Source organism: Neodiprion lecontei, chromosome 3 (assembly GCF_021901455.1).
Source record: "Neodiprion lecontei isolate iyNeoLeco1 chromosome 3, iyNeoLeco1.1, whole genome shotgun sequence".
NCBI classification, from domain to species: Eukaryota; Metazoa; Arthropoda; class Insecta; order Hymenoptera; family Diprionidae; genus Neodiprion; species Neodiprion lecontei.
Window position 1 is genome coordinate 29,421,767 of NC_060262.1, and position 13,979 is coordinate 29,435,745.

General features: G+C 37.3%; 2 protein-coding genes across 3 annotated transcripts; both read left to right on the top strand.

Annotated features, from left to right (window-relative positions):
• The first annotated feature begins 4,223 nt into the window (after window positions 1–4,223).
• LOC107224570 (myrosinase 1) lies at window positions 4,224–6,841 on the top strand. 2 transcript variants are annotated; one of them, XM_046734221.1, is made up of 8 exons: window positions 4,224–4,330; window positions 4,496–4,596; window positions 4,683–4,816; window positions 4,893–5,223; window positions 5,320–5,659; window positions 5,745–5,895; window positions 5,980–6,221; window positions 6,317–6,841. In XM_046734221.1, exons 2-8 carry the CDS (start codon window positions 4,512–4,514, stop codon window positions 6,486–6,488), a joined length of 1,455 nt encoding a protein of 484 aa, XP_046590177.1. In that variant the 5' UTR covers window positions 4,224–4,330; window positions 4,496–4,511; the 3' UTR covers window positions 6,489–6,841. The 2 variants fall into 2 exon arrangements, with proteins under 2 accessions (XP_046590177.1, XP_015520156.2); XM_015664670.2 differs by having other exon boundaries at window positions 4,233–4,421.
• A 3,764-nt stretch (window positions 6,842–10,605) lies between these two features.
• LOC107224573 (myrosinase 1) lies at window positions 10,606–13,874 on the top strand. The gene is made up of 8 exons (XM_015664673.2): window positions 10,606–10,796; window positions 10,889–10,989; window positions 11,095–11,228; window positions 11,296–11,626; window positions 12,362–12,701; window positions 12,791–12,941; window positions 13,053–13,294; window positions 13,393–13,874. Exons 1-8 carry the CDS (start codon window positions 10,750–10,752, stop codon window positions 13,565–13,567), a joined length of 1,521 nt encoding a protein of 506 aa, XP_015520159.2. The 5' UTR covers window positions 10,606–10,749; the 3' UTR covers window positions 13,568–13,874.
• The last annotated feature ends 105 nt before the right edge of the window (window positions 13,875–13,979 follow it).

Here is a 13,979-nt window from a genome sequence, read left to right on the forward strand (position 1 = left end):
GATAAAATTGACGTCGTACATTTCCTGCATGTGGCGTTTCTGCACAGCTGTGCATGACGTTCGGCCCTTTGGTTCAAGTTAATTGCCTCTGCTTCGGACATGTCACTCATGTACTTCTCGTTATTTACAAACGTCTATTGGAGTTGTATCTTGAATCGGATCAGTTTTCATATTTTCACGTTCCATCGGAAAATCATGGCATCTCAACTTCAGCTTTGAATCGACCTTTAGATGTATTAGCTCTTGTACTGGCGATGTTGGGGAATGAGTTCTTCGTGGTCGATCGCGATGATACTCAAATTTCTTTACTGTTAACCTTGTTCAAAGATTGTTCAAATTAATCAACACCCTCGGCGCTGCCTTGCAGGAATCGAGGATTCGTATGACCTCCGTGATCTGGGAACACCTGACCTTGTGAGGCATTTGGCCTTAAAAATTGATTATTGCACTGGCTTCTTTTTAAAAGCTGAAAACGAATAATGTACTCGCGATGCGGTAGAATTCAGCCGTCCTTTCATTAGATAATGTTATTGCTCTTGCGGTAACAGCTTTTCCATCTCTGGCACCATGACCAGCAGAATACCAACGTCCACGACCACGCGCTGTCATGAACACTGACCACACAACATCGTGCGCTCTTCAGCGAAATGAACTTACTAATGGTCGAGCCCTTCAAATCTCTCACACGGAACTCAAAAACGAAAGCTAATTTTCCTTTTATGGGCGCTGTTAATGACCTCGGGATTGAGGATAATTGCACGACGACGAACAAATGCAAATCTGCATTCTCGGCCTTTCAAGCACAACCCTAATCAGTTCCGTCAAACGAACACGATTATTACTAAAAAATTGATAACTTCTATACCGAACAGAATTCTCGACTCTGTCGCATTCCTTCGCGGCGTTAAACAAGCAAACACCAGATCGTGTATTTCAATTCACCACAACTTATATTCATCACGGATATGTTTTCGAGCTTTATGGGCAGTAATTATATCACTTACTGTGACGATGATTCTCTATGGATTGTGTCGCGTACAGTTGAACGTTAATATCACGGCTTAGCGAGGTCGCAGCGAATAAATATCTCCGTGGTGCGAAAGTTAATAAGAATGAGTTGCAGTGAATAAGAGTTTTGAAATGTATTCATTGCATTGTTGTCCATAACTTAACCTTCCATGTCCGTCTGATGACGGGTTATTATCGTCCTGAGCTTTTTTTTAATCGTTAAGTACCGTCGTTTAAGCCATAAGAGATTCCAAGCACGAATCAGGGGCTCGAGTGGGGTTAAAGTCACACTCATAAAGTCAAGAATCGTTGCTTTTGTGAACATTTTTTGCGCATGCTGGTGGAAAGCTTTGAATAAACGATTGGAGAGTTAATCTCTGATGATATAGATACATTTTCATGACTATTTACTTGGTAGAGTGCGTCTGCGAAAGTTTCAAGTACAATTTTTGTCCGTAGGGAAATGGCTTGAAATGATCTGTGAAATCGCAGTTATGAACTATCCCATAACCCAAGTATAATGTATTGATATACCGACACATTTCACTCGCATTCATGAAATTTCCGAAGGTGAAATTCAAGATTTAATGAGTGAACGACTAATGATACGTCGCAAACAAAAAAGAAAAATTTTCCCGTTATGATCTCTTCACGTATCCTCCGACACATGAAAAAAAAACTTGGTTGCAAAAAAATTCATCACTACTGAAACTGCACGATTACGTCGTATGTATACGCTTACATTAAACAGAACTATGCTTTTCATGAACAGTCCAATGAAATGAAATAAATTCCTCTTCGAAATGATCAAATTCGAAAATACCTTGGGTGACTTACTCATCTTGACAAGGGGACTCCCATTGCTCTAGCGCCTCCTGTTTTTCAGCTACCCAAACAAATCAATTGGCCGACGTCGTGCATTTATTGGCTCGTATTAAATCCTGTTTCCATATATCGCCTTGCTCTTATCCACATAATACCGTACAATACCCTCCAGAATATATCCGATTACAAAATGTCTGCAGATATTCCTGAAACGTACAGCTCTTTAGCCACTACGGAAAAGCCGTATTCGATGTCGAATCTACAAGCTTGCCTCGAAGGAGTCTGACTGAGGTGACCCTTTTCGTCTAGGCAAGGGGCTTCTCTATATTTTTAAGTTCTTCAAATAATTCTCGACAGTCTGAATTTCGGACGTCATATGACCCCTGGACAGCTTCCAAAATATTGTAATAATTCAAATTTAACCGCGCAATGAACACGGCACGAGCGGATGAGGTTAGACCCAGGGAGTGGGGCACCTGGTCACAAATTTAAGAAGAATGGTTGCTTAGGCTACGTCTCTCCAAGAGGAAGGAGGTGCGGAGGTTCCCGTCTCTGAAACTGAGTCGTAACCGATCGAAAATCGACAAACTAATAATAATAAAGTAAATCTAAACCACGAGGACGAACATTTCATATTAATAATTAGACACTCCAAAAGCCAAGCCAAATTTTAAAGAGAGACGATATGAAACGAAGAAACAGTAAAAGTGAAATCAAAAAATATAGTGCCTCCACGAAGGACAGTTATTTACAATTATTTATAATTTTAACAATATCCACCAGTTTTAACAATATACACTATTTTAAACAATATACACCTGGAATGAATGAATGAATGAATTTTAAACCTAATGACGGCTCATGTTTTAATATCTTTATAAATAAATTAAAATTTCACTCTGCTATTCGTACTGTATAAAAGATACTTAATATAGTTTTCGCCTAATTTTCAATTTTCAAAATATTCTTACAATATAGAGGCGATTCAAAAGTGGTCCATGTATATTTTATCATTTTTTCTGTTCATTTTCAGGTAAACTCATTTTCAGATACGTGTGCAGGATATATAGGAGAGACACATTTGCATATCAACCTAATTCGTATTTAGAGACTGCCTTTTTCGTAAAGCAGTTATGGATCTCATACTTTTCTCTCGTCATAATATAATAATGAGGTATGCATATCGACATAACTCGAGTGTGTGAGAGAGAATCTCGGATACCGGAATAAGTTTAACGTATTCAACTCAATTGCGAGTAATTGGGTACGTATTACACCAGAAGGCACAGGGTTAAGCGCGCAATGAAACTCAGTTTCAACAGATAGCTATAGCACGGCCGTTTCATCGGACGTTCTCGCATTTTAATGTGCCATAAGCCGTTTCAACTCTTCAGCTCCGCATATTAATGAGCACTACTTAATATTTCTCTGGTTCTATTTCGACAGACATATGATAAAATTTCTCGGACAATCCTTCGTCTTCTCTTTGCTCATTTTCTCGTTATTAAAGGTTTTTGAATTACTGGCAATGTGTAGCATGTTTAATTTTTTCAAATTTATTGTTCCTCGGTGTGTACTAGGGCTGAATTACCACTTTAGTTCTCACCATTCCTATTTTCACTCACATGATTGCGCTTCATACAAACTACGGTAAAACTTTACACGCAATGCTGTGCACAAATCTAGTAAGAAGTTTCAGTTTCGGGTAATAATGATGTAAGAGAATGTATACCGTTCATTGAACTACGACTGATTTCGGAAATATGTTTTCTGGCACTATTCTTACATGAAACACATTTTTGGAACGTGTAGTTAGCCATTGCATATAAAATTTCAGCATCTGTGACATTTTCACGTCGGTGATTTGTAGTTTTAATAATAATTGTCAAAATAAGTGGCATTTTAATTATTCCGTGAATATTGAATACAGCATCTTCTCAACTACAGACAAAAGAAACAGTGATGCTATTTGCACTATTCCTACTCGAGTTTTAAATGAATAATAAAGAATGCGAACAACTCATCTCGCACAATTCAAGCACACTCTTCAGTCTTTTCGTTTGTAATACCGGCGTTCATCAACCATAGACTTTCTTATTAAGTTTTCATTATTCTTTAATATTTACTCAGGCATCCGTCAACGAAACACAGTCTAGAATAACGTACATCATACGTGACTGATTAAACTGACGAAGTCTCATGATGAGTTTCAATGAAGTAAAGTGAATATGTCACGTAAAAATGACAGCATATATACCCTTCAAAGTTGAGTTTGTTTCGTCCATCAACATAGACAGTTTGAAAAGAAGTAAACAGTGCAGAGGATAAAAGCATATGGCATTGTTACGCCAAATAGAAAATAATATATGAACGGGTATATAAATCGTCTACACCGGTCACATTTGCACTAAATATTTGCAGAGTAGAAAGTAACTGATGCTGGAAAGGAAAGTTGAAACCTGGCTAGCCACTGTACGTGGTGGAAAAATTAAACCATGTGAGAAAGTTATTAATCGTAAAATGGAAAACTTTAATCTCGTTATGAGAAGTATTTTATTCATTGGTGTCAACATTATAGTAATTTCAAGGTGTGCTGTCACGTCGCCATTTTTCCAATTATCGCGATGTTTCCATGAAACTGATTACAAATATATTCATTCAGAACCTCCGCTGAGGAAATGGAGAATCTCATTTTACCCAACAACTTGAAGATCGGAGCTGCAGGTTCAGCCTACCAAGTTGAAGGGGCTTGGAACGTTAGTGGTAGGTACTCTTATTTCTTGCACGAATCAAAAACTGAAAGAAATGATTACGTGGATTTCTGTCACAACTGATTAATTTTTATGCAGGCAAAGGAGTAAGTAATTGGGATTGGTGGACGCATCACTGTCCAGAATGCATATTGGACCACCAAAATGGTGACATCGCTTGCGACTCGTACCACAAGTACAAAGAGGATGTGGCGTTAATGAAGAATATTGGGGTAAGCCTGATACTAAAGGTGACGTATTTTCGTGGCTTTATAATTCTTTCAACATGCATAATTTTCCATCCTCCAGATCCAATATTATCGTTTTTCGGTCAGTTGGGCACGAATTCTGCCAACTGGATTTCTTAATAACGTAAGTGAAGCTGGCCTTCAATACTACAGAAACTTGATAGATGAACTTCTTTACAACGGTATAGAGCCTATAATAACTTTGCACCATTTTGACCACCCACAAATACTGGAGTTCATGGGTGGATGGACCAACGAACTCATGATTAAATGGTACGTTGACTATGCAAGAATTATTTTTCAAGAACTAGGACCAAAAGTTAAAATTTTCACAACTGTAAACGAACCTCAGTCAGTTTGCGAAGGATACAATGGCACTGTGTTCAGCCCTGGTACGTCTTTTTTTCCTAACATCAGTCCATCTTCAACCATAATCTTGCTATTACTGTCAATGTGTTGAAAGTTCATGGCACCACCATTTTTTTCAGGTGAAACTATACCAGATTATGTCGGGTATTACTTGTGCATCCATAATGTTCTGAAGGCTCATGCCACAACGTATCACATGTACGATGACGAATTTCGACCATATCAGCACGGTCGCATTGGTCTGAACAATATCTGTGACGGGTTTTATCCAGATACGCCAAATGACACTGCGTATGCTGAAAGAGCTTTCCAATTTACTTGTGGTTTAGTAGCACATCCCATTTATATCGGTGATTATCCATCAATTGTGAAAGAAAGAGTGGCCCTCGTAAGCAAGGCACTAGGTTATCCGGAATCACGTCTCCCCACGTTTTCACCAGACTGGATATCGTACATAAAGTATGTACATCCCCGAAAGTGTGACATTTGAAACTTGCATCAAGTTTTTTCAATGAGGATTACAACATTTCCTCGTAATTCACAGGGGGACAGCTGATTTTTTCGCTCTGAATCACTACTCGTCTCAAATTGTAACGCCTGACACAGACGAAGCCCGTGGAATATATAACACAGACCTGGGCGTAACGTTCAGTTATCGCGAAAGCTGGCCCACTGGATATCTCTGCTACGTGAAGGTAATCAAAATCAGCGTACAACCGAACATAGTTTAAACAGTTTGAACGTAAATATCAAGATTTCAACTATGACTGTCGACGTAGGTTGTTCCAGAAGGCTTCCGCATGGTTCTGCAAAAAATTAAAACATACTACAATAACCCGGAAATTATAGTAACTGAAATCGGCTTTCCTGATCGCGGTGAATTGAATGACTACAGCCGAATCAAATATCATCGATCTTACATGCAAGAGATGATCAAGGCTATCAAGTATGATGGTTGTCGAGTATCAAGATACATGGTGTGGAGTCTCATGGACAATTTCCAATTGGATGCTGGTTACGTGTAAGTCATCTCTTATATCCTTCGAGTGCATATAGCCTGTTTCGAAAATCTTTTCCATTTCCTAATAAAATCTCAATTTTTTGTTTTACTTTCAGAGCTAAATTCGGACTCGTGAAAGTGAATTTTGACAGCCCCAACAGAGAAAGGACACCTAAGTTGTCGGCATACTGGTTTCAAAAAGTCATTCAAACTGGTATACTCCAAGATATTCCCACATATATGCAAACAGAGCCTGAAGCAGAGTCAAGAGAATGCCTGGACCGTTGATAAGTATAAGTTGTGTATCTGATCAGATGAATTAAGGAAAGGCCTTGGAGCATAATTAAAGCCACGCTTGGTTTTAAACTTGGTAAGAGTTACCTTGTGAAGGAAAATGGAAACTTAATTTTTTCAAGAACCCTCGCGGTCTAAGAACAATCAAATTGCACGTCCAAAATCAAACTGTAACAAGTAAAAAAATCCTGTGTTTTCAAAACTGCCGTAAAAACTCATGTAGTGCCATTTATAGTAGAATTTGAATAAAAGTTCATGGGAAAACTTTTTTCCAGATGTTACGGTTTTGTTCTAGGTATGCGAAATGTAAATACATCACTGATATATAAATTCATGAATTTCGCACATTTTTAAATTATTATTCAAGAATACTTCCTATAAGTACCCGTGTCATTTCAACCCAAAAAAATAAACGTATCTTATCGTGATGGTGGCGCACCATAATAGTCATTCTCGAATCAAGATCATAATCTTTAGAATCATAACATGTATCGGTATAAATCTAGTATGTAAAACTCCGCACAGATTTCATGGAGTGTTGAATGAACGTTATTTGTTCTTATAGAATAAAGTAAACAGCGGATCAACCTATTTATAAGTGAAGTACTTTGTATAAAGATACGCCCATCGAAAATGGAGATTACGACTACAAGAATGAACTCGTCAAAACCTAATTGCCAATGAACATTAACAGAAAATAAATAGCCCCTTCATCGCATAGAGTAAAGCCAAAGTGAAACAACTTCAATAGTTATAACAACGCGACTAATAATCATCGCGATATAATATAATATTCACGATAATAACCCAATCTAAACAAACTTGATTGATCAATGCCAATAAAAACAAGGTAAAGTGATGAATATTTTTATCAGTTTGTCGCGATATTTACGATGCAATGACATATAACATACGGACTGCTTGCAACTCTTGTTCAACGTTTTCAAGAAGAGCGAACTACGGTTCGTACTAGAACCATAAGGAGATAATTTTATAACTCATATAGTAATGGACTGAGTGCTATTGTTTTACCGAATTATTCCGACTCAACCAGCGATTACAGAATCTAACTATGAAAATCATCCGAATTGTGGCAGGCATTTGCGTGGTCAACTCGAAGTGGGTCAATAATTCTCTGTACAGCGAATGGTAGAATATTAACAAAAATATCGACTGAAAAAAAGAATTCTGCAGGACTTTTTTCCACGAAGACAACAGGTACACTTTTCCGGGTTACTTTACTTTTCGAACTGAAACTCTAACGTTCCAACCTAAAGGAGCTTGCAACGTTAATGATAAGGAAATCGATTCAGTGATCCTCCAATATTAGGTGAATACTACCTTTTCGGAATCAGCGCAATTTTTATGCCACTTCAATAATTTAATGCAGGTACATAAAAAAGTGTTAAATCCGTCGGATCAGTTATTTTTTGAGTTTTTTTGTGTTATAATCCCCAACTCAAAGTCTGGGGATGATCGAGCGATTCTGACACCGAATTCAGATTCAGCGTGTTCAAAAACTAAAACATAAAAGTATGGTGGTCTAATCCGGCGGGCAAGATACTTTTTTATGCATGTGTAATTTTTGGTACAGGACTAAGCGATTGGGATTATTTCACGCAGTAGTGCCCAAGTCATATAGCTCATGCTGCAAGTATAAAGAGGATGTCGCGTTAGTAAAAGATTTAGGAACGAATATTTTTCTACAAGTTACATATAAATCCGTAAACTTGACTCTTTGTGTGACGTGAACTTGAGTCAATTTCCGCTCAATAACTTTCTCTGACAACAGCAGGCCTAATACATCTGTCCATTGGTTGTAAGTAAATATTGAGAATCATATTATTCTCCAGAAAGACACCAACGCATTATAATTTGTTATACCGGCAATACCTAAAACATATACAGATAAGAAGAAATCGGCACATTACACGGATAAAATTGGGCTTCGCTTACTACGTATTTACCATTACGCGAATCAATATGAGACATCACATTGACATATGTATATATATCCACTCATTCACCATTTGCTGCTGGTATGTTTATCACATATTTGCCATGTACATATAATCAAGATGCTGGCATCCACGCATATTCGTATGAACAATATCTGGCCGTTATTTGCTTTCAATATTTCACGTATCTGTAATACTGTATTTTTTTGTCAACGATGTATCGCCCATTGCTTTGCCGATTGAAAATAGTGGCTTGAAATTTAAAGCTTATCATTGAATTATTGAACACAAATCATTCCCAAGGGTTTCGGTATTATTCTCAGAAAAATCAAACATGAATCCAGTAATCCAATTATTTCTGTCACTGAAAATGTATATTTTGATACGGCGAAATGAAAGATTATTGCGTCAAAAAATACGCCCTGGAGTCTGATGGACACTTTCGAATCGGCTGATGGTTACACGTAAATGTTGGAATTTTCGCACATCTGAATAGAAGCATATTCTATTTTTCATTTTTCACTTACAGTAGATCATTTTGGATCATGAAAGTAGATTTCAACAGTATCAACAGTGAAAGGCCATCGAAGCTTTGAGCCTCTTGGCGGAAGAAAGTTATCGGGACTTACAAGCTTCAAGATGCCCCCAGGAAATAGGGCGAAGCGGACTCACTTTACATCGTTATAACAAAAATATTATTCGATTTAAATAGAGATGAAGATGACGTTGCCTAGAGCCACAGCTATTGTCACAGGAACATTCGCGTTCTGAATTATTAGTCCCGAACAGATTAAATTTGAAGTCACTAAGTTATGAGATATGAAGACATGTGCATTTTGTTCTCACAGCACAAACAGTTCGTCAACTGCAGTGAATATTAAATTTCTAAGTGTATAAAAGTAACGGTATACAGACTTGGAATACTTTCTAGAACTCAGATAAACAACATTTTACAACTAACGAATGAAATTATGACTTTTCAATTTAAACACTCGAATACGTTTGCATAAACCTTACTTTTTTTTCAAGCCGCTTTGATCAATGCATACTTTACCGTAGAAATGCCAATAATATATTCTTGTTTTGACAGTTTGGCAAGCAGTCAAGTTGACATGGTGGTAAAAATATAAGCACTGATAGATATAAATAATAAACACCTTGATCAACCGTTGTCGAACGATGCCCTGATATGATACGTGCTCGATCGTTGACTCCCATTACTAAAAACCTATAACGTAAAAGTCCTGTTCACCCCAGTCAAGAGCAGAGAAATATAATCCTTAAAATAAATCCTAAAAGTATTTCGATGATTGACCATGTGCTTTCTTCACTACATCTTTTGATACTGAGTGGCGGGCGCAACGCATCTACAGGCGGTGTGTTGTTACTTAAGATGCATCATTTACATCGAAGATGAACTTGGCATTAGCTCGTAGAATAGAAATTTGTAACGTGACCACGAATTGTGGAAAAAAAAATTTAAATTGTGTATTATTTTTATCAATTGAAAACTATAGCACGATATAAGAATCAGAAATTACGAATTTCGAGAGTAGTGCCCTAGTGCAAATTATTTTGTGATAATTACATCGTCAAAGCATATCGCCCCATGTCTCTCCGCTTCAGCCAAGAACGGCTTCGTATTCTGCGTTTCAATTTTCGATCACCTTGTTTCTTCAATGCAACAAAAACCAGCAAACGATCCAGCAGAAAAAAATGCTCCGTGGCGCCGTGTTTCTGAATTGAGCACCTAATTACGATGACGTCACGTGCATTGGATTTCTTGGTGATGTGAGGTAGCTCGGTTACCAATAACGGATGTATGAGAAAACAATCAATACGGACGAATAATAAAAATTCGCCTTACATCATCCCGATATAACTGTTTACATGAGTAAACGACAATCGTTTAATCAAATCCTGAAACTCCACCTTCAGCTTGCTTTAAGAAACTGACGGGCAAAACATGATTATTTTCATGCGTATTGACGTCAGTTAATAAGCATTTACTGAAGGTATGACCGAAGCTTGGAAAGTCAGTTTAGTTGATCTATACTAACCAATAAAGTGTAAGATGAAACAATATTTTTCCAGCATAGGCGTGGTGGAAAAACAACAACTGACTTTATAAATCAAGCAACTCAAGTTCCCGACATAGCCAATCTTTGAGCTGAACATACTCAACTCGTCGTGTCAGTCATAATTATTGAAGTGTTTGAAAATTCCTTAAAACCTCAAACAAAAGTTGTTCGGAGTGAAATAAAAAATTGTAGAATACCGAATGGTTCCATATTATCATGAAACATACTCTGGTACTTGTGCTCAGCTGGACAATTATTTCTTAGTAAGTCGGCGAAATATTTCATACAGTATTTCGTATATCAACGTCTATCAACGTATCGATCAACGTTTAATATTAACACAAAATTTATTTAGCACTTCTTGCGATGAAATCGACAGTCTCACCTTTCCGGATGGTTTTCTTTTCGGCGTTGCAACTTCATCTTATCAAACTGAAGGAGCCTGGAACGAGAGCGGTAATCGCTTCGCGTTATTAAAGATAATTCAGAATTTTTTTCTTGAATGAAATTCTGTGATAATGACCGCAAATATTATTTAAACCAATTAATCATTTCTCGTAGACAAAGGAATAAACATGTTTGACTCGTGGTCGCATACCTGTCCAGAGTGCATAAGAGACAGAAGTCACGGAGATATTGCTTGCGATTCTTACCATAAATACAAAGAAGACATCACGTTGACCAAACAGTTTGGAGTGAGTTTTTTGTTCAAAATTATCGTTGGATACAATTTTCATGTTGTCAATACTAATTTCTTTACAGTTCAACTATTATCGCTTCTCAATCAGCTGGGCGAGAATTCTCCCAGCTGGATTCACACACTATGTAAACGAAGAGGGTATTCAGCACTACAAAGATATTATCAAGTATTTACGGAAAAACAGTATCGAGCCTATGGTCACCATCTACCATTACGACCATCCGCAAATACTTGAAGATATGGGTGGATGGACCAACGAGTTGATGGTAGAATGGTATGCCGACTATGCAAGAATCATTTTTCAGGAATTTGGTCCGATGGTCAAGATTTTCACAACTGTAAATGAACCACAAGAGATGTGTGCAGGCTATAAGGATAACGGAACAGCCCCTGGTACGTGCGACAAGTTATACGAATACAATCCTGTACGTTAGGGTGGTCCTCATTTAGAATGTTGACGAATTTATTCCAGTCCTCCCCACCAAATCAACTATAAACAATTCAAAAACAATTCACAATTTTTTTTAGATTTTTATATCAACTGTAACCCGTGCCTGTAAGAGGAAGGATTTCCCAATTTAAAATACACGTGTTTCGGACATGTTCTTAGTATATATTTTAATGTAAGAGTAATAATGTTCGAAAAAATCCATGAATATGAGGTTCTAATGAGCATTAGTGCTACTATCTGAGAAAAAATTCACATCATCATACAAGGTAATATAGACAATTGCATTTCTTATAAATAAAAAGAAAAAGTCAAATTTCTAGGGTGTGCAATTCGTCGAGATTGGTTGGTATGATGATGTGAATTTTTTCTCAGATAGTATTAATACTCACTAAATCTTCGCAATTACAGATTGATTCGAACATCGTCACTCTTACAATAAAATATATGCTGAGAATGTATCTGAAACAGGTGTATTTTAAGTGGTGATATCCATCCACTTACAGGCACGGGTTAGAATTGATATAAAAATCTGAAAGAATTATGAAATTGTTTTTGAATTATTTATCGTTGATTTGGGGGGTGGTCTGAAAAAAAATCATCAACACCCTAAGTACGGATCACCCTACTGTACATGCTTGATATATTTCTAATATTCTGAATTTTCCGAATCACTTCAGGTAAGCTGTTGCCGCACAATATCGGATATTACTTGTGCATCCACAATCTTCTGAAGGCCCATGCTACGGCTTATCATATATACGATGAGGAGTTCCGAGCATCCCAAAACGGTATAATTAGCATTAACAATCCTTGCAGCGGGCAGGTTTTAGATGACTCGAATGACACGATTGCTGCTGACACAGCATTTCAATTTTACTGTGGAATGGTGGGACATCCTATCTACATTGGCGATTATCCACCAATTGTAAAAAAACGGGTAGCCCTGGTTAGCAAGTACCAAGGTTATCACAAATCTCGTCTCCCCAGGTTCTCTCCCGAATGGATATCGTACATAAAGTATGAACATCAGCACAAATACAAAACTTTATATCTCCAGTTTGCGGACCGTGAGAAAAATTCTTGTAATTTTTTTTATTTATGCACAGAGGAACAGCTGATTACTTCGCTCTTAATCAATACACTTCCGAAATAGTTCATTCTGATCCAGACGAAGCTCGTGGAATATACAAGAGCGACTCTGGCATAACACATGTGAGAAAATCTACCTGGCACAATTCATCTATTTATTGGTTGAAGGTAAGCAATGCACGCAAAAAACGTTTTATCGCAAATTTACTACAAATGTTAAATGTGCGTCAAATATCGCTCTTCGGAAGTTGGACTTTATCGCTTGCTTTTCACACGCAGTCAGTGCCCGAGGGTTTTGGAAATTTACTGCGGAAGATCAAGGATGAATACAACAATCCTATAGTATACATAACAGAAAATGGATTTCCTGACCATGGCGAACTGAACGACCTAGATCGAATAAACTACTTTCGTTCGTACTTGGAAGAATTAATTATCGCTGTCAAACGTGACGATTGTCGTATTTTAAGTTACACGATTTGGAGTCTCTTGGATAATTGGGAATTCGGCTATGGTTACACGTGAGTAATTTTGGATCTCCGTGAAATTTATCGCAACATTGAAATCATCGTGCGAATCCTAATCAACGAATTTTTTTATTGTTTGGGTTCACGGATAGTACTCCGTTTGGGATCGTCAAGGTCAACTTCAACAGTACCAGCAGGGAGAGAACACCCAAGTTATCAGCGTACTGGTGGACAGAAGTTATTCGAACTCATCGCCTTCAAGATGTTCCTAAAATAAACGATACATTAGCGAAGATTGAAAGTGTTTGGAAGAGTAATCACAGATAATGACGACGTTCCAAATGAAATTGAAATCATACACATCCATATGCAGTATCGAAGTTACAAAATTACAAGATCACTCGGATCTTATTTCTGTAATTACTGGATTTACAATTACAACATGCCTTTCAAAGGTAAGAGGTGAGATGAAAACTTCCAAACTTTCGTATTGATGTAATTGATGGCAAAGTCAGACAAAATATGCTTCACAGAGTTAAAGTTGGAAACTCATTTAGTATAAGCATGAATTGATTATTTTGGATTTATCAGAACAAAGAGTAACGTGTAAAAATAAAACCAACACACCATAGTACATGTGCTATCTATACGTTTCCCTCGTCTTTGTGTCACTCGTACCTATTCGACGGATAAATGTTCAATTTGTGGAGCATGTATTCTCACATGTATTCAACAACTA

Bases quoted from the DNA above. Each gene is read 5' to 3' on its own strand.
- LOC107224570 (XM_015664670.2), top strand. From the start codon at position 4,270: ATGCTGGAAAGGAAAGTTGAAACCTGGCTAGCCACTGTACGTGGTGGA. The intron at 4,597-4,682 runs GTAGGTACTCTT...ATTTTTATGCAG, and splicing joins AGGGGCTTGGAACGTTAGTG to GCAAAGGAGTAAGTAATTGG. The intron at 5,660-5,744 runs GTATGTACATCC...CGTAATTCACAG, and splicing joins GACTGGATATCGTACATAAA to GGGGACAGCTGATTTTTTCG.
- LOC107224573 (XM_015664673.2), top strand. From the start codon at position 10,750: ATGAAACATACTCTGGTACTTGTGCTCAGCTGGACAATTATTTCTTA. The intron at 11,627-12,361 runs GTACGTGCGACA...GAATCACTTCAG, and splicing joins GGATAACGGAACAGCCCCTG to GTAAGCTGTTGCCGCACAAT. The intron at 12,702-12,790 runs GTATGAACATCA...ATTTATGCACAG, and splicing joins GAATGGATATCGTACATAAA to AGGAACAGCTGATTACTTCG.